This window comes from Nicotiana tabacum, chromosome 7 (genome assembly GCF_000715075.1).
Source record: "Nicotiana tabacum cultivar K326 chromosome 7, ASM71507v2, whole genome shotgun sequence".
Taxonomy (NCBI): domain Eukaryota; kingdom Viridiplantae; phylum Streptophyta; class Magnoliopsida; order Solanales; family Solanaceae; genus Nicotiana; species Nicotiana tabacum.
Window position 1 is genome coordinate 177,282,634 of NC_134086.1, and position 22,704 is coordinate 177,305,337.

The 22,704-nt window shown below is 34.5% G+C and overlaps 1 protein-coding gene and 1 pseudogene across 1 annotated transcript; one reads left to right on the top strand and one right to left on the bottom strand.

Annotated features, from left to right (window-relative positions):
• Positions 1 to 14,474: 14,474 nt before the first annotated feature.
• Positions 14,475 to 21,104, top strand: LOC107807987 (uncharacterized; annotated as a pseudogene).
• Positions 20,099 to 21,124, bottom strand: LOC107832840 (glycine-rich protein 2). Its single transcript, XM_016660734.2, has one exon. The coding sequence runs from the start codon at positions 21,037 to 21,039 to the stop codon at positions 20,395 to 20,397; it is 645 nt and encodes a 214-aa protein (XP_016516220.2). The 5' UTR covers positions 21,040 to 21,124; the 3' UTR covers positions 20,099 to 20,394.
• Between the last annotated feature and the right edge of the window lie 1,580 nt (positions 21,125 to 22,704).

A 22,704-nucleotide genomic window follows, 5' to 3' on the forward strand; every position in this document is an offset into this window, starting at 1 on the left:
GCCAATAAAATGCCAATTATACTTAAGCATTGTTATACGATTTCAATTCCTCTATTAGCAAACCAACATTGGAAGAGAAAAACGAGCATCCCTTCCATCTATTTTTATTTGACAAAGTGTGATTGAAGACGAAGTTTAAGATGTTACTTTGGGTGTGTTTGATACGAAGGAAAATATTTTTATTTTTCTGTAAAATAAGTGGGTTTATCGCTTACTTTCTCTTGTTTGGTTGGTGAGTGAAAAACTTTTTCCGAAAAATATTTTTTAATATTTAGTTAGAGAGTATAAAATATTTTTAGGAGAATAATTTTTTATGCTATTCTCCTCAACCCATCTTTTGGAAGAAAGTACTCGTTTTGTGAAATAAAAGAAATTACTTTTTCTACATCATAAAAAAAAGGATTCATTTTTTGAGAAAAAATACCTTTTCTATTCCAAAAAAAAATACTTAGTTTGTTGAAATGAAAGGAAATACTTTTTCTACATCATAAAAAGAAAGTACTCGTTTAGTTGAAATGAAAGAAAATATTTTTACTACATTATGAAAAGAATATACTCATTTTGTTGTAATAAAAATAAGTACTCTATCTACAACATAAAAAAAAATATTCTTAACAATAATTATATTTAGGGTGAGTGGTGACGGAAGTTGGGGTGGGTGGGGTGTGGTGGGGGGAGGGGGTTGGGATCGGGGGGTGGGTGGGGTGTAGTCGGGGTGATTTGGAGTAGGGTGGGTTGGTGGGGATGAGGAATGAGATGGATAAGGTTGAAAAAGAGTTTTGGAAAATATTTTCCCTCCTTTTGATAGGGAAAATATTTTTCTCCAATTAAAGGAAAATGAGTTGACGAAGAAGCCAACCAGACATAAAAAAAGTTTTAAAATTTTTAGAAAAATATTTTTCTTCGTACCAAATATACTTTTTTTGTTAAGAAGTGTTTTCTTGGAAGAAACGTTAGATAGTCGATCCAATGAGTCTAAATTATTGGAAATTGTCAAAGTTTGTTAAGGAAAATACGACATCTACAACATCTACCGGCATCATTTTCAAGTTCCTGTTTCAAATTTTTTGACACCCATTGCGCCACTGAAGTTTGACCGCTGCTAGTGTATAGATCGTTTTGTGCAGATTAAAATCTGAACATAACAAAAGCTTTGAACTGCCACACAACAAATTAAATAACCAAATGTTGCAGATAGATTCCAACTATCACGGGGGTATGATTCCAACAGACAGCTAAATGACATGTCACTTACTTTTTAAAATTTGACCTTATCCACATTATTTTACACCTTTGTTGGTCAGCATTGGCCCACAAAACTAGAACTTGATCAGCGCTAGACCACAAACACCATTTCAAGAACACAGTTAAGTCAAAACACTACTTTAACACTGCACAAATTCATCTAACAAAATGTAATTAAATTTTTCTCTTTACCACCCCCCCCCTTCCCCAATACAATATTGTCATTGTATGAGTTGTTAGGAATTCCTATGACTGCAAATACAGTCATCCAGATGTTGTGGCCAGTGGCCTTTCCTAAAAAAGAAATATCAGCAACTGAGTTTATGAAGATTCATTCAGCTTATGTCACTTTGTCTGATCCTGACAAGAGAGCTTATTATGATTGCCAATATTCCCGGCAGCCTTCAGTGACAGTGACATCATCAAACACCGCTAGCTTCGTATGTGAACCGGTCTATAGTTGCGGGCAGAAGTGGGAAACCGATCAATGCTGGTAGTAAAATTAGGACTTGAGAGTGTAGTGTTTAAGTATTACATGTCGAGGGAATCTGGACTCTTCACTTCATAAGCTAGCTTTTGATATTGATTTAGACGCTAGATATATTTTCTTGACATAGTTTCTTAGCGATACTCATCCAATTCTTGGGTCATCCATGTTAGGATCGTATATTAGGTTATCCATGCTCTAGATATTCAATCGTACGCGTGGTGAGAGTGTTAAGTACCATTAATTATTTGAGAAATATATGTATACAGTTGTCTCTTTATTTGATTTTGTATATTTCTCCTCATGAGTTAGTGTTCGGATATTAATTAGGTCCAAACACTATGTATGGGTCAAAATCTGACCATAAGATGGTTGTTCTTAAAAGGGACGATAAGGGGTCGACCGAGCCGTAGTCGTGCCCACGGGGCGTGATAGCAAAAAGCACCTCGGCCATTGCCGTGGTCAAGCCATCAGAAAGCTTACATCGCAGAATAAGTGTAATGTTCGGGCAAGTAATGAAGGGTACAGTCATGACAAAGTATGCCGGTTAAAGACCATTGGATAAAAGGAAAAATTGTTAATATATATAGATGGGAGGAGATCACCAACACGGGACCTCAGCCCAGATCTGGCTACAACATTTATAGTCATCGTTATGGAATTAACAAAGAGCGGTCTCTTAGTCATCAACAACTTTCTCTCTTCTCCTTATGTGCTCTTACGAGTATGGTGCAAGCCTGTCATAGATGTAAGTTTTTCATTTACATTTGATGTATGATAATCATCTTAAGAAATATTACACAAGCTTGTTCTTCTTTGACTTTTGTACTCAATATGTTTGGATCTAGAGTTAATTATGTTTGGCTAAGATTTACCTTCTATCTCTCTATTAATTAGTTTAACTAAAAGGTTTAACACTTTTTTTTGGTCAAACACACTATTGGGGCTCACCCCGACGTATGCATAAGCAGTACGACGACATGTAATGTTCTCCCAAAAGAAAGGTTCGACCTCGCTCGAATCACAACTGGTTACGATTTCGACCTTGCTCGAAACAACACCCCTATGGCCAAGGGCCATCGCCAAAAGAAAAGGTCGACCTCGCTCGAATTACTACGGGTTACTATTTTGACCTTGCACGAAACAACACCCCTAAGGCCAACGGCCATCGTCAAAGGAAATAGGTCACAATTTGATCTCGCTCGAATTAACACCTTTACGACCACTAGCCATCGTCAAAGCAAATAGGTCACAATTCAATCTCGCTCGAATTAACACCTTTACGGCCACTGTCCATCGTCAAAGTAAATAGATCACAATTCGATCTCGCTCGAATTAATACCTTTATGGCCATTAACCATCGTCAAAATCAAATAAAATAAAGAGTTCAAACTCGCTCAAATATGAGTTAGAACTTGACTTCGCCCAAGACGACGACTCTAAGTTCGACCTCGTTCGAACATATAAGTCAGAAACTAATTTCGCCCAAGATGGCGATTCCAAGTTGACTTCGCCTAAATCGGTAAGTCTGAATTCAATCACACTCGAATGTTTAAGTTGAAACCGACTTCGCCCAAAATGACGAGTCTGAATTCAACCTCGTTTGAATTAAGGATGATTCTACCTAAGTCGGCAAATCGGAAGCCAACCTCGCCCAGATTTTAAGATCCAAAGTGACTTCATTCGGACTCACGCGACGAGACCCTACTCGATCCGAGCAGGGTCGAACTCCCAACCGGAAAGATCAAGGACTCGTCACAAAAAAAATATCCAAAGGTCTACGCCAAAACAAGAAGATATGTAACAAACGAGGAAAAGAAAAAGAAAATCAAAAGATACACAAAGGCGAAGCAACTATTTTATTTATATATATGTGCGCAACAGTCGCACCTTACAAGAGGCCGAAACAGGCCCTAAAAAAAAGACGAAAATGAACAACAAGAAAAAAAAAGACAAAAATGAACAAAAAAAAGATTATAAAAGCTGCAACAACTTTTCACTCGGCATCATCACCGTCGTTCTCTCTGTCATTGTTTTCAGGCATCCCATCCTTAACATTAGCATCCTCGCCGGCCTCCGATGTCGCGGGGTCGTAGGCGCAATTGACACGAGCCTCGCGCACCTTCGCTCGAGCTTTTTCAAAGGCAGCCTCAGAAACTTTACCCGCTTCCCACAAACCCTTGTATATGTCTCGTTAGGCCACAACATGGACCCACAGTTCATGCAAGTGACGAGGAACGGCGGTAGAGGCCGATTCAACTCGAGCCAACAACTACGCCCTCTCAGCCTCGAGCGCCACAACCCGGGCCCTAGGCTCGAAGCCTCACGGTCAATCTCATCAATGTGCTCCACGAGCCGCGCCTCCCTCAGCATAGCCATTGCCTTTTCAGATTCCCGCTTAGATTGGAGGATGCGGATAGTGTCCTCTAGCGCCGCCGCTCTCGCCAAAATATTTTAATTTTTAATTTTTTTACAAAACGACCAACTTCGGTCGATTTCTTTTGGCGCAAAAAGCAGGAAACTATTTTAGCATCCTGCAAAATTTATTTTTAAGAAACCAACCGAAATTGGTCGGTTTTTCATATAAAATAAATTAAAATTAATATTCAAAACCGACCAAAATTGGTCAGTTATTTCAGTCAGCCATTTAAAAAAACCGACCTACTTCGGTCGATAATCTTATTTTTTTAATAAAACCGACCGAAATTGGTCGGTTATTTTCGTGCGAAAATGCTATTAAAGAGCACAAATAAAATAAAAGAAAGTCTTAAACCAAAATGTACCAATGGTCTAGTGGTAAAATAGTATCCTGCCACAGTATATACCTTGGTTCGATTCCGAGGCGATGCATTTTTTAATTGCATAATTAAAAATGCTGATTGTTTTCGGTCGATTTTTTCTTTTTGGGTCGTTTGTGAAATTTAATTAACCGACCGAAATCGGTCGGAAATTGCGACCGACTTCGGCCGCTATTTATTACCGACCAACCTAATTTCGACGGTTTAAAGTCGGTCGAAAATAGGTCGGCTTTTTTAGTTTTTCGTTCGATTTAGGTCAACATTTCTGGACGATTTTAGGCAATTTTCTAGTAGTGAAAGTTGATATTTTTATGTGCAGATTTTTTCACGGAGGGTGTTAAGTATATTTTGTCATTATTTTCTTCTCTAGGGAAAGGCAGTCGATGGTCTACGTGCGGGTTAGCTATGTTTAGCTTATCCAATTGAGAAAAACAATTATATATTGCCTTTTCTCCGACAAAGATAAAAGAAAAAAAGAAAGTGGAACAATATTAAACAGAAGACATAATGAAACTGAAAATGAGACAAATATATCTATTGGGAGGCCTATATAATGCCAAACCATGAGTTTGACTCTTTCATTTTTCAGGAAACAACTGTTTTTACAGTCTTCTGAGTAACAATTGTTTTGTTCTTCGAAAGCAAAATACAATGAAGTCTTGTTAAATAATTCTTTCGGTACAGATGAAAGCAAAATTTGTAATATTCCTTTTAAATTTGTATAGTTATGAAAAGTTCCCTTAATTATAGCTAGGATGGCATGTGAGAAAGGAGTCGTGAAATCAGAGGCGGATCTAGGATTTAATGGTTATTAGTGCCACTGTATTTAATATAAACTTATCAGTCGCCAAGGATATTGAATAAAGGTGTATATTTGGTCGGTTTGTTCTATTTTGAATTAATTTGATTGGTCGGTTCAATCTATTTTGAATTGATTTGGTTTGTTTTACAAGAGTTTTTAGTGCATAAATAAATACTCGATAACCAAACTGGAAATGTTTGGTCTCCATTCAAGAAAAAATAACATTAGCTAGAGAAAAAATGATTAAAAACCTATTCAAATAAAAATTTGAGATTTAGAACAAGAAAACATAAGCAAATATCCTTTTATAATCTAAAAAATTAATAAAATTGGGATTACATAAAGATGAAGATTTAAAAAATTAAGAAAAAAAGAAGAAAAGAAAACAATCTGGAAAAGGAAAATTGAATAGTAAAATAGGCTTTGCATTATAGGTGGCACCTTGACCGTGGCACCTCGACCATGGCACCTATGGCCATTTTGTTATTTAGGGTGCCATCCTTTACTTATATAGATTTTTTACGTGAAATACTAGTGAAGTATCAGTATGTATATGAAATTTTATCCGAGCGACCAGGTACTGTATCACCCCCTCTCCTCTACCTAGATCCACTCCTGTGAAATAAAACTCATCAAATAGTAGTGAAATCAATTGCATGCGTCGAAGATTTTGGAAATCTTTGCCATGCTAGTATCTGCGTAGCTTAGACGTTGATATGCGTCGGATATGGGCGAGTCAAAAATAAGTAACCCAAAAAAGATTAAATTATCCTGACCCGACCCATATTTAATACGAATATGGAATAGGCTAACTGACGGATAATTCCTAGTTTCCCAAACTCAAAGACCCTTAATTTGGGTCTTTTGCTATTTAAAAAATTAAAGTCATTGGTTATCCATTGATTATTCATTTTTTAAATTGGATAATATGGATCTTATCCATATTTGACATTTTTTTTAAAAATTCATTATTCAACCCCATTTTTAATAAATTATATGGATGGATAACTGTTTTTTTGATCCATCTGCTACCACTAGTTGGGGGTAATCTGTTAAAAAAACACCGATTTAAAAGAAATCTACACTATCAATCAATACATATAAGTTAAATGCTTCACAAAATAAAGAAAATAACAAAATAGGGGTATTGTTGACAATGATAATGGAACCAAATTCCGAATCCTTACGCTCGATGTTTCTTTTTCGAATTGCACCTAAATGTTTGAACCATGAATCTCATAATGTGATATGTCCTGAACCTTGATACACCTAAAAACACCTAGTTTCATTACTACATCAATTATTAAAGAAAGAGTACCATTAATATCAGTACAAGTAATCATGGTGATCCCAACAAAAATAGTACGTATGTTTTTTGTTTCTGGTTTTATTGCGAATGTATACATGGAATATGACGATAGCCCGAAGAATTATACGAAGGGTTCATACTTTTGCATAGAGTTTTTTTTACTAAATTGCTACACAATATCATGCACCATATCTATACTTTATAACTCATGTCGCTAATAATTCCAAGCAAAAAGTTGAAACATCACACGATATGGTTCTGCATGTGTTGTTGCCATCCAGTAACAAATGCTTTTGCTTTACGTTTTCTCTCTTTTCTTTTTTAAAAGAATGCTCTCCAAATTTTAGAGTTCATTTTAAGTTGGGTCGATTGCATCGGCGGAGGCAAGATTTCAAGTTTATGGATTCGGGAGTATGACCCTTTTAAGTTACTGGATTCTAAACTAACAATTTATACATATTCAGTGAACTTTTTAAGATAAATACATGATTTGAATCAAAGTTATTGGGTTCGACCGAATTACGTAGTCGGCACTCTAGCTCCGCCCCTCTATTGCATAACTTACCATCTGTATTTACTAGTATGATTTATCACTTTCAATAGCTGAATAACTCAACTAACGTTTTTGCATATATTCCGCATATATGTGGTTGTGGGAGCAAAGATATTTCACAATTCCATGTCTCGTTGTTTTAAGAATATTGTACGTAGTGGGATAATATGTGTTGATTGAGAGGGCATAAACATTGATACCAGGTCCCTAAGCATGGATAATTAAGGATTATTTAAAATTTAGGGGTGGTCTTCTGCCAATGAAATTTTTTAATAAAAAACAATCTAGTCAAATTCTGATTTTCTATGGATAGCAATGTATTTTGTTCAAGTGACGTGCTAGGCAGCATCATCATCATCACCATTATTATTATTATTATTATTATTATTATTATGCTACCTCAGATTTACAATTTTGAGATGTCCTTCTAACGAATTAAAGTAGTCGTATCGTGGTAGCCAATGCGCTGCCAAGTTCAGCCCATATTGCCTTCGGGACAGGGTTGGATTGAAAATATTACTCCACTTAGCATTTTGTGGTGGTTTTCTCCGTTTCGTGAGATTTTAATTATCCTTTCACAGTTGAACTTCTTTAAATATTTCTATGAACTGCATCAAAAGCTTCTATATTTTGTCTAGAATAATTTCACTTATGACTATTGAAATTTACTTTTGTGGTAAAACAGTCGCAATATTATTATATTTCTGTCATATCAAAGTAAGTGACTGTACTCACTATAATAATAAAGTCAACAATACTATTTATTGTCACATAAAAATTATTAAATTTTGCTCATAATAGAGGTAAGTCACAAGATTTTACCCACCTATCTTTATTGGTGGGTTTTGTCGTTATAGCTAGTAGTTAAATGTAGTTGTAAGTTTGATGTGTCAAAATATATGACTAGTGTGTGAAGTATAGCGACTTTACTATTATAGTTGGTGAAGTTCATATACTTTATAATGTGGCAAAAAAATAGTTTTATGATTTTTAGGTGCTGATAATGCCACTCTGCTTGATCATTTTAAGCTGCTGTTCTTGGTTTTGCAGTATGGTTGCATCGCCAAATCTTGTAAAAGTCTTGTTCCTCTTACATCAGCATTAAATTAGGTGTTCACTGGTAGACTTACTCGCACTTCGCGCGGAGTTTTAAAAACATCAATAAAATTTAAAAAAAAATCTATCGAGTTAATAACAAATGTAGATATTATCCATCTTTTATGAGAAAGAAAATTGCCAATAATAAAATATGTTTGGTTTAATTCATAAATTTACTTTATTTATAGCAAATAAATTAAATGATGTATAGTTAATTGTATATTATCTATGAATATTACTTAAGTTTTATCTAATTAAGAAATTTAAAGACCAAGAAAAATAAAAATAAAAGTCGCATAGATTCTTAAAGCTATCAATTACACAAATAAAATAAATTAAATTATTGTTAGTTGTATATTGAGAAGCTGAAAATTTCTATGAGAAAAAATATGTACTTTTTAACAAAAGATCATTAGGAAGACATTCTCCTCTTAGTTTGCAACATATGTTAAAAACTTTTATTGCATTAATTTATTGTATTATTCTGGTAGTTAAAACATGATTTTATGTGATACATTTAATTGAGTAACTGCAATAATAAATTAGAGATAATGTTATACTTTAAAGAATAAAATTCACCAAGCATTCACATGAACAATTAATTTTTTAATAAAAAAATCTCTCAAAATAACCCACTTAATAAGATAAGAATAAAAACTAATTGTGTGTAAATCCTAATATTAGAATAATGAGTATTGTTTGCAACTTGATTATAAACTTCACTAAGTTTTCAATCATCGATAGTATATCCCGAAAATAAAAAATACATTATTTCATAAAGTTAATAACTCGTTGTCTAGTGATTTTTAAACTACCGAAAGCTTGCCCCATTCACATTGTTAAATTTTTGATCGGTAATAACCTATTATTACATGTGATTTCTTAATTAATTAGATTACATTGTATGTTAACTTAAAGTTATCTACAAATTGTCAATGTCATAGATTAATGCCTAATTCAAAAAAGTTCATTGAAAAAAAATAGAGGCAAAAGAATTATGAACAAATAGAAAAATATATTTATAAAATAAATTTATATATAATAGGAAAAGAAAAATACATTAGAATCTCATTTCGACATCGGATAAAATCACGAGTCAAGTTATTGCAATTGTAGAGTACAAATATATACAACAAAAAACAGATATCAAAATCTTTATGTATATATTATTTGGAAAAAAATCACTACTTCAACTTATACAACATCAACCTAAATATGACAAAATCAAATACCAGTAATGAGAATTGTGAAATACTTCAATCTTCACCTCATTATTTGACACTTCTTCTTAAACATTCTTAAGATTCAAACATGCATAGAATATCTTCGTGCATTTACCTTAAACCAAAAACAAAGAATAGAAATTATATCATATCTTAGTATAATATTTCTTTCCCACTACAACCTTTGACATAGAGATAGCTCAAACCACTATAAGCAAAATATAAAGTTAGTGTCAATCATATTTGTTCAACACATACAAGTCCTTATATAGGTACATATGTAGGAACATATAATAATTAGTCATAAAATTACACATTAAATATTTAGAGGTTATGAATATGAAAGACATGAGAGTTATTGAGATAATTAAAAAAATATAGGTTATGAAGATAAAGAGGTGTGAGTTATGGTGGTTGAATTTATAAGACTAAATAAATGGAAAAAATGATGAAAAATCCAAAAAAAAGAGAAAAAAGATAAATATGTTTCTTGGCTAAAGAGAGGTGCCACCTCACTTTCTTATTGTCCACTTATATATATATAAATATATATATATATATATATATATATATATATATATATATATATATATATATATATATATATATATATATATATATATATATATATATATATATTAATGTTGAGTTAATGAATTTGTGATGGTCAAAAGGTGATGGTTGGAACCTTTTTACTTTTTACAACACAACATTACTATAAGTTAGAAAAACTCATATATATATATATAGCTTAACGTTAACTTTTTCACTTGTACAGTTATTACTTTTTTTAATAAAAAGTTAACAGAAATACTACTAGTTGTTAGCTGATGTTTGATACCAAATGTAGGATCAGGAAAAGGAGTACAACCAATGGCGTATTGGGATCGAAAACTACTAATCGTGTGACTCGGTGAGAAAAAGGTAATTGTACTAATTACAGTATGTCCATCGTACGCATATAGTTTACAATAGGCTTATGAAGCGTTTAGGTAAAAAGATTGTATGAGAAAAACATATAATCTTTCAAAATCGATGTGGACTTAGCACCCAAAGGTGTAACCTAGTGGTCAACGAAATGGACGTGAATCATGAGATCTTAGGTTCAATTCCTAACAAAGAAAAAAAATACTAGGTGATTTCTTCCTATCTATTCAAGTTTTGGTGTATAAAATTACATGATAAATAGATTAAAGTTCAATTATTATTGTCGACTCTTATATTCAGAAATTGTATGTTTGAGAAAGTATAATATGAGATAATACATAATAATAAAAATCTATGAGTTTAGATAACCTCTAAGTGCATTAAAAAGAAATTTATTTATAGGCATCGAATGAATGAGCTCATTAAAATAGAAACACAGTTAAACTTATCTATAATAACATCCATATATAATAGTCATCTATATATATAATAAAGCTGGGAATAAAAAAGCTGATGTGGCATCTCTCCTAATTCAGGAAATATATTTATCTGTTTTCTCAATTTTTTGGGGTTTTCTTCTCATTTTAATACAATATATTTAATTTTTGAACCCAAAGAAATAAAATTTTAATTATAGCTCCATAATAAATACAGGAAGAGAGAAAACAATAATACCATAACTGAAAGACATCCGTTTTTAGCTACCAGATAAATCTTGATCAATTATAATATCTGTTTCAATTGGTTATTATGATCCTATTATTACTAATTAATACACTAACATTAATTCTATTACAATTGCTCTGTCTAATTTACGTTACAATTTATTCCTATTATACTCGATGAAAGTTACAAATTGAATTGGTTTACTATAAATATTTAAGCAAATCTTTTCCATCACATAACTTTTGTTTATTGTTCCTCATCAATCCTTCACTCTCTATACAAAATCTTTTTTTAAAGAAAAACTCTTTTTCCAGTTATTCGCATTCTTACCCCAGTTATTCTTTTGACACAAATTGTGTGCATAACTTTTATTGACTAGGGAGTGGAGTGGGAGAGTGAGGAAGAGAAGAGCATTGATATTATTTCGGGAGTATGGGATTCAAATTCAAGTTTTCTACACAGGTTATATTACTTTAATGGTTTGTTGCATAGTTTGCTACCGAGGTTATATTTTCTCAACCAGAAAAATTGAGAAAATATGTTTAATCTATATGCTCTCAAAAGCAAATGAGAACCTCAAAAAATGTGATTATTTCTCCCAGTTCAAAACAAATAATATGATTTGTGTGCATATGCAAATAGGAGATAGAAGGAACTTAAAAGGCACTCAATTCAACTAGGCTTATGTTCGGTAATTTATTCAAATTATCCATGCTTCTCCGTGTGGTTGCGGCATATTTATCTTAAATTGTGGTTTCTTTATTTCTCTCTATTGAATTTATGGAGTAAGTGGTAGTGTGTATTGGAATGAAAGGAGCAACTAATCAAAAATTTAATTTTTAAAGCTTTTCCATAAGATTAGTAGGAGGAGGAAGGGGAATTGATTTGGTTATTTAAGGATAAGTTTTATTTTACGGCGTAATTAAAGGGTATTTATATGAGAAAAAAGTAAACAAAAAAATTTTAAAGTGTGTATTATGCTTTACAACTTATAAAATATTTTATTATATATGTAAAAATATATAAGTATATTTAAGAACAGAGTAATATATATATAGGTCATAAAGTAGTAAAAGACTACGATATTTGGATGAAAAGGCTAATAAAACCTAGAATAATAATTGGCGCCACTTGGATCATCGCAAATGTTTACAAGGAGGACGATAGAATTTTGGCATTTTGAGCTATCTAATTTTTTGGTCTCTCTAAATTCAAAAGGATAAATTTGAACGAGGCATAACACATTATAAGTGCAAGATCAATAAGGACAAGAGAATAATTCTAGAGAAATATTTAAGTGCTGATGCACTCTGTGAGAAGGAAAAAAAGGAGGAAAAGAGGAGGTATACTAATATATGTTAGAAAGTGATATTTGAATTTTTTAAATATGGTACATAAATAAAGGAAAGTATAAGGGAAAAAAATAGAGAGAGAAATTAATTTTTTGGATTTTTCATGAGTTAGTAGGAGGAAATCGGTAATAGAAATGATAGAAGGGTGTAAATACAAGAAAGAAAAACAAAAAAAAAATAAATAGAAAAGATAAGCAAAGGTAAGTAAATAAAGAGGGCCACAAATTGTGGGAAGTGGAAGATAATATTGGAATGAATATAAGATCGTGAAAAGAATAATAGATAAACAAGAAAAATAATGAAAGGAGAAAAATAAAATCTCAAAATGTCAAAACTGTAATGAGAATATAGTAAAAAACTTTTTTGCCTTTTCTTTATTCCTTAAAATAGAATAAAGTCTCTTTTATTTTTTTATTTTTATGAAAGTAAGGAGAAGAAAAGCAACACTTGGACATAGATTTATTCACTTCCTAAAATTTTGAAAATATAAGTTTCTAACTTAAATATATTTATTAGAAATCTTAAGAAAATAATCATGATAGGTGGTCAAATTAATATAAGTGCCTCCAAGAAGTAGAGAAAATAAATTTTGACCACACCATTTATTGGATATAACTATTTATGAAAAGAAAATAAGACTAAATCGATTGACTACTTTTGTTATTTTTTTATTCGGATATTAGAAATTGATCATATCGTTAATTTAACTACGCGAAGTGCGGTCAGTTCACTAGTTTATTATAAAAGTCAAGTTATTTTTGGAATCGATCTTTATGTTATGTTATAATAGATGTTTTCTATAACAACACTTCACTATAGCAGTCAAAAAATATCAGAGCAAACGAAGCTGTTATAAAAATGTTTGACTGTACTTAGAGGGTATTTGGCTAAGCTTATAAGCTGGTCAAACTAGTTTAGAAGTACTTTTCGGCTTATCTACGCTTTTGGTAAAGTTAAAAGTGCTTATAAGCCATGTGCTTATAAGCCAAAAGCCATAAGCTGGTCACCCCCAACTTATGAATTTTTAGCTTATAAGCACTTTAAGTTTGACCAAGATTTTTACTATTTTATCCCTAAAATATTTCTTTTCAGAACAAAACTCCTGCTTCGATACTCACCGCCTCAAGTATTTTTTCAACCTAACCCCTCCCCCCACCCTCTTCATGTCTACAATTTTCACAGACTATTTGAAGTAAGCAAATTCTCTATTTCTTTGCATATTTGTATCTATGTGATTGTGTATTAATCTTTGAACTGTATCTAATAAACGAGGACATATCAAATTTTTGATGTATTGCTTTCTAAGGGTTGTGTTGATGAATACAGTGTTTCTTTTCAAATATTTTATTCTATTTAGGTTTGTTTTTTTACTGAGAAATTTTTGTCAATTTATTAATTATTACAACTTATGATTATATACTTATCATAAAATAAATTATATTTATCATAAAAATTATTTTATCTAATCACAATTGTATTTAAAATAAAATGACAAATAGAATATTTTGTGTTTGAATCGATCTGGAATCTAAAATTTTGAAGAAATTACGTCCTTATAAGTGTAAACAATTCTAAGGTTATTCAAGTCATTTTAATAGGAAAAAGAGCTTATCAGTATTTTTTTATCAAATACTGTAGCAGCTTATTATCAATTTCAGCACGTGTATTCAAACACGTAATTGCTTATTTATTAAATCAGTTTCATCACTTAAAAGTGATTTTCAGTACCTAATGTTTATCAGCTACTTCAAGTCAACTAATCCAAACGGGCTCTTACACACTTATAGGCAACTTTTCATTTCATAGTACGTTAAATGGGGTAGTAGCTATAGAGCTAGATATAAATGTTTCCTCCCGTTACTTTCCTGTTAACCAACCTTTAACATTCCCATCCACTTAAACTGAAAATTGACATATGATATCCAATGGTTTATAGAATGGCTTTTATATATTAGCTGCTTGCTTAATTTCTTTGGTTAGTACAAACATATGTTTCCTATAAATAAGGTTGTAACGTCCATGCATGAGTGTTTGTTCTCAATTTTCATGGAAAGTTAAAAGAGACATTTGCGTTTGACCATTCCAAAACCCATACTGAATCCATCCTCCCTCCATCACAACCCCTGCCGTCAGCCTATCGCAACCCTCCTCTTGTCCTCCTCCGTTTATGGCTAATATCATCATTTCCCTAAACCCCCCTTAGAATAAAAAATCAAGAACTCAAACCTACAATTACGAAACAAGCAAAAAAAAAGAAAAGACCTTTCATGTTTTTTCATTTCTTGTTTTCTTACCATTTTTTAATATAAAGTTTAACGCAATTCCCCCGTCTTTTTTTTCTTTCTTTGTATCCCTTTTACTCATATTCTTCTTCCACATCATGTGGTTTCATTTTTCCTTGTGAAAAAACTTTGATTTGTGGTATTTAAGGAAATATTAATAGTCCGCTATTACGATGGCGGACATAGTGAAACAAATACTAGCAAGGCCAATACAATTGGCAGACCAGGTAACAAAAGCAGCTGACGAGGTTTGCAATTTCAAAGCAGATTGTCTTGAAATCAAAGCCAAAACAGAGCGGCTCGCGGCTCTCCTCCGACAAGCCGCGCGCGCTAGCAACGACTTATACGAACGTCCAACACGTCGAATCATCGATGACACGGAACAAGTTTTGGACAAGGCACTCACCCTCGTATTCAAATGTTGTGCCAGAGGATTGAGTCGTGTTTTTACGATCATTCCAACTGCTGCTTTAAAGAAAACGGCACAACAGCTTGAGAATTCAATAGGGGATGTTCAATGGCTGCTACGTGTCTCAACGCCAGCGGACGATCGCGACGATGAGTATCTCGGGCTTCCTCCAATTGCAGCTAACGAGCCAATTTTATGTCTCATATGGGAACAAATTGCTATTTTGTGTACAGGGTCGTTAGAGGACCGTTCTGATGCGGCCGCGTCGCTTGTGTCATTGGCTCGAGACAACGAGCGATATGGCAAGTTGATTATAGAAGAAGGCGGGGTCGCGCCATTGTTGAAATTGGCTAAAGAAGGACGAATGGAGGGTCAGGAGAACGCGTCGAGGGCTATTGGATTACTTGGTAGAGACCCTGAGAGTGTTGAACAGATTGTGAATGCTGGTGTTTGTTCTGTCTTTGCTAAAATTCTCAAAGATGGACCTATGAAAGTTCAGATAGTGGTGGCTTGGGCTATTGCAGAATTGGCTTAAGAATCACCACAAATGTCAAGATCATTTTGCTCAAACTAATACTATTAGGTTATTGGTTAGTCATCTTGCTTTTGAAACAATTCAAGAACATAGTAAGTATGCTATTGCTGCAAACAAACATCATATGTGTATACACGCAGCTGCAATGGCTCATTCTAATTCTTCTAGTACTAGCAAATTCAGTGATATTCACCCTGGAGGCAAGGTTGACGATGATGATAATAGAACTCAGAGTAAAATTCCTCACCCTATGGATAATCAAACAACTGACCAAATGCATAATTTGGTTACAAGTGCAATGGCCGTGAAAAACCAGACACAAAATCAGCCCAACAATCCTATAGCAAATCCGAATCAGCAGCAGCGACAACACGCTAATCAGCAGAGGCAACACCATGTTGGATTGACTGGGACTAGCATTAAAGGGAGGGAATATGAAGATCCAGCTACAAAGGCTGAAATGAAAGCAATGGCTGCGAGAGCACTTAGACATCTTTGTGCTGAAAATGTTAGCATTTGTAGTAGTATTACAGAATCCAGAGCTCTATTATGCTTTGCAGTTTTGCTTGAGAAAGGCCCTGATGAAGTACAATATCATTCAGCCTATGCACTGATGGAGATCACAGGTAGGTGTATCACGTTTAGTTCATAAAAATATGGCACGTGAAATTAGGCTGAGTATACAATCATTGGCAGATTTTCTTGAACATAACCAAAATTAGTCCATTTGAAAGCTTGAGCAGATTTGGACAACTTATGAAACCCAAACAGACCTCTAAAATACTTATCAAAATATAGAGATAAAAAATATTTTGGGTTGTTTGTTTAGATATACTTTGTATAATATAGGTCGAAGATGAACTTAATTGGAGTAACATATTCGGTGAAGATTCATATAGGGCATTTATTAGTTTTGTTTGTTTGGTTGGTCGGATATAATCATGACAATAAAAGCGAAGTGGTTTATGGCCCATTGTTTAGCCCAAGTTGACTCGCCCCTCTTGGCCCTAACAAACTGTTGACAGTTTATTGATTCAACACATTTTAACTTGCCTAGATTTAGTCCAACTGCTCATTTGACACTCCTAAATTCACAGGTGTTGCTGAGAAAAATGCAGACTTGAGACGTTCTGCCTTTAAGCCCACAGCACCAGCTGCCAAAGCCGTGGTAGATCAATTCTTGAGAATTATCAACAAGGAAGACTCAGAATTGCTTATTCCAAGCATCCAATCTATAGGGCATTTAGCTAGAACTTTTCGAGCAACGGAGACAAGAATCATTAGTCCATTGGTGGCTCTATTAGATGATAGAGAACCAGAAGTAACTATTGAGGCTGCAAATGCACTCAACAAATTTGCTTGTACAGAAAATTTCCTAAGAGTCAATCATTGCAAGGCAATAATTCAGGCAGGAGGAACAAAGCACTTAGTTCCATTGATTTATTTTGGAGAACAAATGGTTCAGATTCCTTGTTTGAAACTCTTGAGTTACATAGCAACACATGTTCCTGATAGTGAAGCATTAGCTGATGATAATGCACACATAGTGTTGGAATGGGCTACAAAGCAAGGGCACCTAATGCAAGATCCTATAGTTGAAGAATTAGTGAACAAAGGCAGAGAAACTATGGAACTTTATCAATCCAGAGGCTCACGGCTGTGAACCTATCAAGTTGTATAATACTTCCACAGTATGTGAAAAATTAGATACTTTTTAGTTTTCCTTTTTAAATTTCTTTTTTCAGTAATCTTGGATCGTATACAAGATTAGCTTCATGTACCTTGCTAATACATATGTTCAAATCACCAGCATTGTCTATTCGATTTTCTTGTTAGTTGAGCTCAAGGGCGAAGCTATGTATGGCCAAGATTATACTATGTATAGGGTAAAATACATGTTCAAATTATACTACGTATAGGGTAAAATATTACGTGTTGTTGATAAAAAAATAGACTTTAAACACCCTTGCATAACCCACTGGCAAACGGATTGCTACCAGAGAGAGGAATGACTAAGGCACGGAACTGACTTTTGGCCCTCTCGTTGCCCCTTGGTTCGCTAGCTGGCTTGCCAGCGCTTGGATTCTCGAACTCTAAGAGTGGATTTCAGGAATTTCTTCACATCCGATTCGATGATATCTGTCCGCTTTCCACCTTTGCAAGTGTGCTACTGACTCGATGGACAAACTCAAGGAACTGCTTTGCCTCTAAGGTTGACTTGGATCACACCATCCCGAACTTTTGATCGTATGTCATCCAGCTTTGTTCCTTGCTTTGCCACTGGTTGAGCTTTACCCTCGAATTACTGAGTGTTATTTTATATCTGTTCCTAAAGCTGGAAGGGCTAAGTTTTCAACCAAGATTTGGCTGTTATGACTTCCTAGTGTACATCATCTGCAATCTCTCGTCTTTTCACATCTTGTGAGTTAGGATAGTTGCAGCCTTCGTAAGAAAATCATTGAGTTATTGATCCGTTTGGATTAGCTTATTTTAAGTGTTTTTAAGCCATTTTGTAGTGTTTGGATAAAGTAATAAAAGTGCTTTTAAGCACTTGGTTTTAAGCTAAAATGACAAGCCAAAAGTTAGAAATCCTAACTTATGGCTTAAAAGCTATAGGAATTCAGTTCTTATAGTTCTACATTTCCCATGCCACCAAATTGGATATGGCAGGCATTCTGCCCCAAAGTATGGATTGGAGAAATTTTATTAGGCCTAGACATTTTGTTTTGTAGGATTCAATGTGCTTTTGCCTTTACCTTGAGTTCATATCAATCATGCTATTGTTATCATGGTTTAGGTTGAATTTTGACGCCTTCTTCATGTTGGACCAAAGCTGATATCAAAGTGTGATGGAGCAAAGATCACAATGGCAAATGGCGATAGTGTAGAACTCTTTGTGCAGTCCAAAAGACCAGTAGAGGTAGGTAATCAAGACACAAGTGGCTGACAACAAAAACAAATTAAGACTGGTAGGTACTGAATATTCAATATTGATTATGAATTCAATTTCCAGCGGTCAATATCTACTTGATTTTCCTCCTCTTTTTTTACACAAAGTAAACACGAGGAGTACAGAGCAATGGTCAGGATGGTTCGAGTTACTTCTTGTCGAATAAGCTGTTACCTCGAGATTTTTCGACTTTATACTATGTTGTCATTCATCCCCACTTTGTAACTTCCAACGCGTTGTGAATTATGGAAAGCATGTATAGAGAAAATTAAGTTACGAAATGGAAAGAGCCATTAGAATATCATTATTTGGTTTATAGTCTTCTACTTCCTGAGAATTTCCCCCCTATAAGAATGCGCTATATTTAAGTAAATGACACTGGAAAAACTCATCCATTAAAGATCGAAATCTCACACTTCAGCTTACTGCTAACTAAAGTAAATACTTTTAACGGTGCTGGAAATCAAGGAATCCAGCTAAAGGCGGAAAATGCCATCAAGTAAATGGTGCACGAATCAAATCAAAAGCAATCCCGTAAAAACTAAGCACACCATAGAAAAAATCAGGTATCAAGACACTCAACTTTCTCAAATGGCAAATAATTGGAGAGATCAGGAACGATAATGATCCACTTTACTGTGTTAGCAACTACAATCAACATCTTTAAATTGTAATCATAGACATTTACTTTTGAGTACCTAATATTGATCTCATATTTCAAATCTTTAGTGCTAGAAGTAGAATTCTCCCTAATAGATAACCCGCATGTTCTACAACTCAGAAGGAAACAAGAGTTAGGGTATCATGCATATGCATTAGATTTTGTTTCACTTTGAAAGATTATATTGTTTAAAAAGTTTCAAAACACTAGTACTGATCATTGTGATACTTTTTCAAGCAAACATCCTCTGTTTTTTTGGCTAAGTAGTATTTGGAAGCAAAAAAAGGATGAGAAAGATGGTATCTTTCTTTGCAAGTAGAGCATTTAGTCAGAGTAAATATCTAAAAGGCCAAAAAGATGCATAGATTATTTGATGCTTGACAATAGGTGGCATCCGGTTGAGCATTATAGCTAGACCAATAGATGAGAAAAACCCAAGTCAAAAGTTATTCCTTCAATAATAACAAAGAGAACCACTCAATTAAACACAGAATAAGCATCACTTGTGACTTAAACTTGTCCTTTTCAAGGACCTCATTTACACAAACACCATAAAAATCTAAAAGACATTTGCATCAACATTTAAAGCATAACCAAACACTAATAACCATACAAACAGGTCAAGTTCAAACAAATACCCATTAATTAACAACGAATAAAGCATCCCATATATCATCCTTTCCCCACAAGAAGCATTCAATCAAAATGTAAATAATTATCAAATCCCATTAAATAAAACCTCAGAACACAAGATATTTAGCGAAAAGGGAGTGGATGATCTATGCAGTAAAGAAACTATAGGGATACAAATATTGTCAGTTGATTAATTGATATTTCTTCAGAAACATGTATGTAAACATGTACAGAGAGTATTCAATGCAGCACCACAAAATATCAGACTCCCCATTACCAAATGTTTCAAACTGAACTAAACCGTATAACGGATACTACTAATAAGCAGAAGAAAAAAATAAGCAAACAACCATAGTCGAAGAAACAGTAGCAAAGACCCATACGAAAGGTTACCATAGGCACCACATTTAGACAAAAACATAACAGGTTAAAAGAAAAAGTGAACAAAGGGTTTCAACCCATGTTCAACGACCTCCACTGGTACATTCACGGGCAAAGTGACCATCCTCACCACACTTGTAGCAGCCACCGCCGCCGCCTCCACCGCCGCCACCACCGAACCTGCCACCGACACCGCCGCCTCCACTCTGGCTACAGTCCCTAGCGAAGTGACCAGATTCACCACACTTGAAGCAACCGCTTCCTCCACCACTTCCACCACCTCCGTAGCCACCGCCTCCACCGTAGCCACCTCCACCGCCGCCATAACGGCTACCTCCACCGTAGCCGCCTCCACCACCATAGCCTCCGTCACCGCCACCATATCCACGGCTACCACCACGGCCACCTCCACCGTATCCACCACTGCCGCCTCCATAACCACCACCACCGCGACCGCCGCCGCCACCGCCGCCGCCACGACCACCTTGAACGGCCGCACCATCAGGGCCGGTAACATCAACAGCCTTTGTACGGCCGTCACCTCCAGACTCAACTTCGAACTCAACGGTTTCCCCTTCAGCTAGGCTACGGAAACCCTCAGATCTGATACCTGACTGGTGAACGAACAGATCTTCGCCGCCGTCATCGGGAGTGATGAAACCAAAACCTTTTTGGTCACTGAACCACTTGACGGTTCCCTTAGCCCTCTGTCCACTCTCCTCAGCCATTCTCACAGAAACCCTAAAAAGCTTAAAACCCTAAAACCCTTTTGTGTTCTCTTGGTTATGTCACCGTGTATTTTCCTCTAAGAAACAGCTGATTATATAGTGGAGCGCAGTGCCACGTTTTCGGGGTGAATTAGTGGGCCCAGAAGACTGTGGGCCATGTTTATTTATGGGGAATTCAATCGACGGCTGGAAATTCTCGAGGAAATTAAACGGTCAGGGTCATAAGTTTGAACCGAGGGTAAGACCAATGGTCAAATTTCATTTGAACTGGCGATTTTATCCTCCTTGTTCAATGAATGGAATGGGACTGCTTTGTTGGTTATTGGGGATAGTTTAGTCATTTTAATAGATCATGCAGAAAATGTTGCTGTTATATCTGTATAGCAGTCAAAGAGTTTTGTCTGTCAAAATGTTCAGGTAAAAAATAGGCCTGTAAAGTAGAGTATAGAGGCTAGCGAGTTTATTCCATTTTTATCCTTATCCAACTACCTCTTCCACTCAGTCTCACTATTATTAATTTAATTACAGAAATAATTAATTTCGAAATTGCTAATTTCAGATTAAAAAATTCAACAAAATGCGAAATAGAACAATCTCGCATTTAATCATATCTCACATGCCAAACGATACCTTAATGTTTTTATCAGTGAACTAAATTATTGACGTACAAGGCCTTGTTGAATGTGATAAAATTGGGGTTTCCATTTAAATGTAAGTGCATTAATATTTTTATTAATTTTGTATTTAAGGTGATGGTGTCAAGACCATAGAATAATAGTAGTAGGAATAATGGTATCATATGTCTTCAAACAGGAGTAGAATTCCTATCTTCCACTACATAATCTTCAATTGTTATCCTTTGCAGTTGCATATTTTATTTGTCTATGGAACTTCTTTATTTCAATTATAAATGAACAAATTAGTAATATTTTATAGTATCAAAATATGTTATGAATGGCTAAGTGGGCACGGTCATGCACATGTTTCGAAAGCTAGCAAATTAAGAGTCTGTTTGGATTGGATGAAAAAGTGATTTTTCAACATAAATAGTGTCACACCTCCTTTTTGCGCGCCCGCCCCGAATGGTTAAATGCGCGAGCGAGTTTTTCCAATTTAAGTGACAATATTCGAAATGGAATTATTTATTTAATTCAGAATCGCCACTTGGGAAAGGTTTGGCTTTTGGTGTCCCAAGTCACCGGTTTATCTTGAATCCCAAATCGAGGAAATTTTCGACTTTCCAAATGAAGTCTGCGAACCAGAAATTCTAAGTAAGGAATTCTGTTGACCCGAAGGAAGGTGTTAGGCACCCTCGAATCCCGTGGTTCTAGCACGGTCGCTTAAATTATAATGGCTAAATATCTGATTTAAATACATGTTGTGACTTATGTGCTTTTATTAAGTTTAAACCGCTTTTATTATTATCATTTATTTTTTATAGAATTGCAACGTCGTGAAAATGCATCTCGAACCACGTCACAATCAATGCACCCGTAGTTGTTAATACATTTCGACTCCGTTGAGATTTGAATTTGGGTCACATAAATGCGCACCCGAATTTAAGAATGTAATTTAATTAAGTCGCGCCTAAAGAGTCTAACGCGTTATTATCTTTGGGGAAGGCAGTGAAATTCACTAAACAGTCCATCCCAAATTCTAAGTATT

Bases quoted from the DNA above. Each gene is read 5' to 3' on its own strand.
- LOC107832840 (XM_016660734.2), bottom strand. From the start codon at position 21,039: ATGGCTGAGGAGAGTGGACAGAGGGCTAAGGGAACCGTCAAGTGGTTC.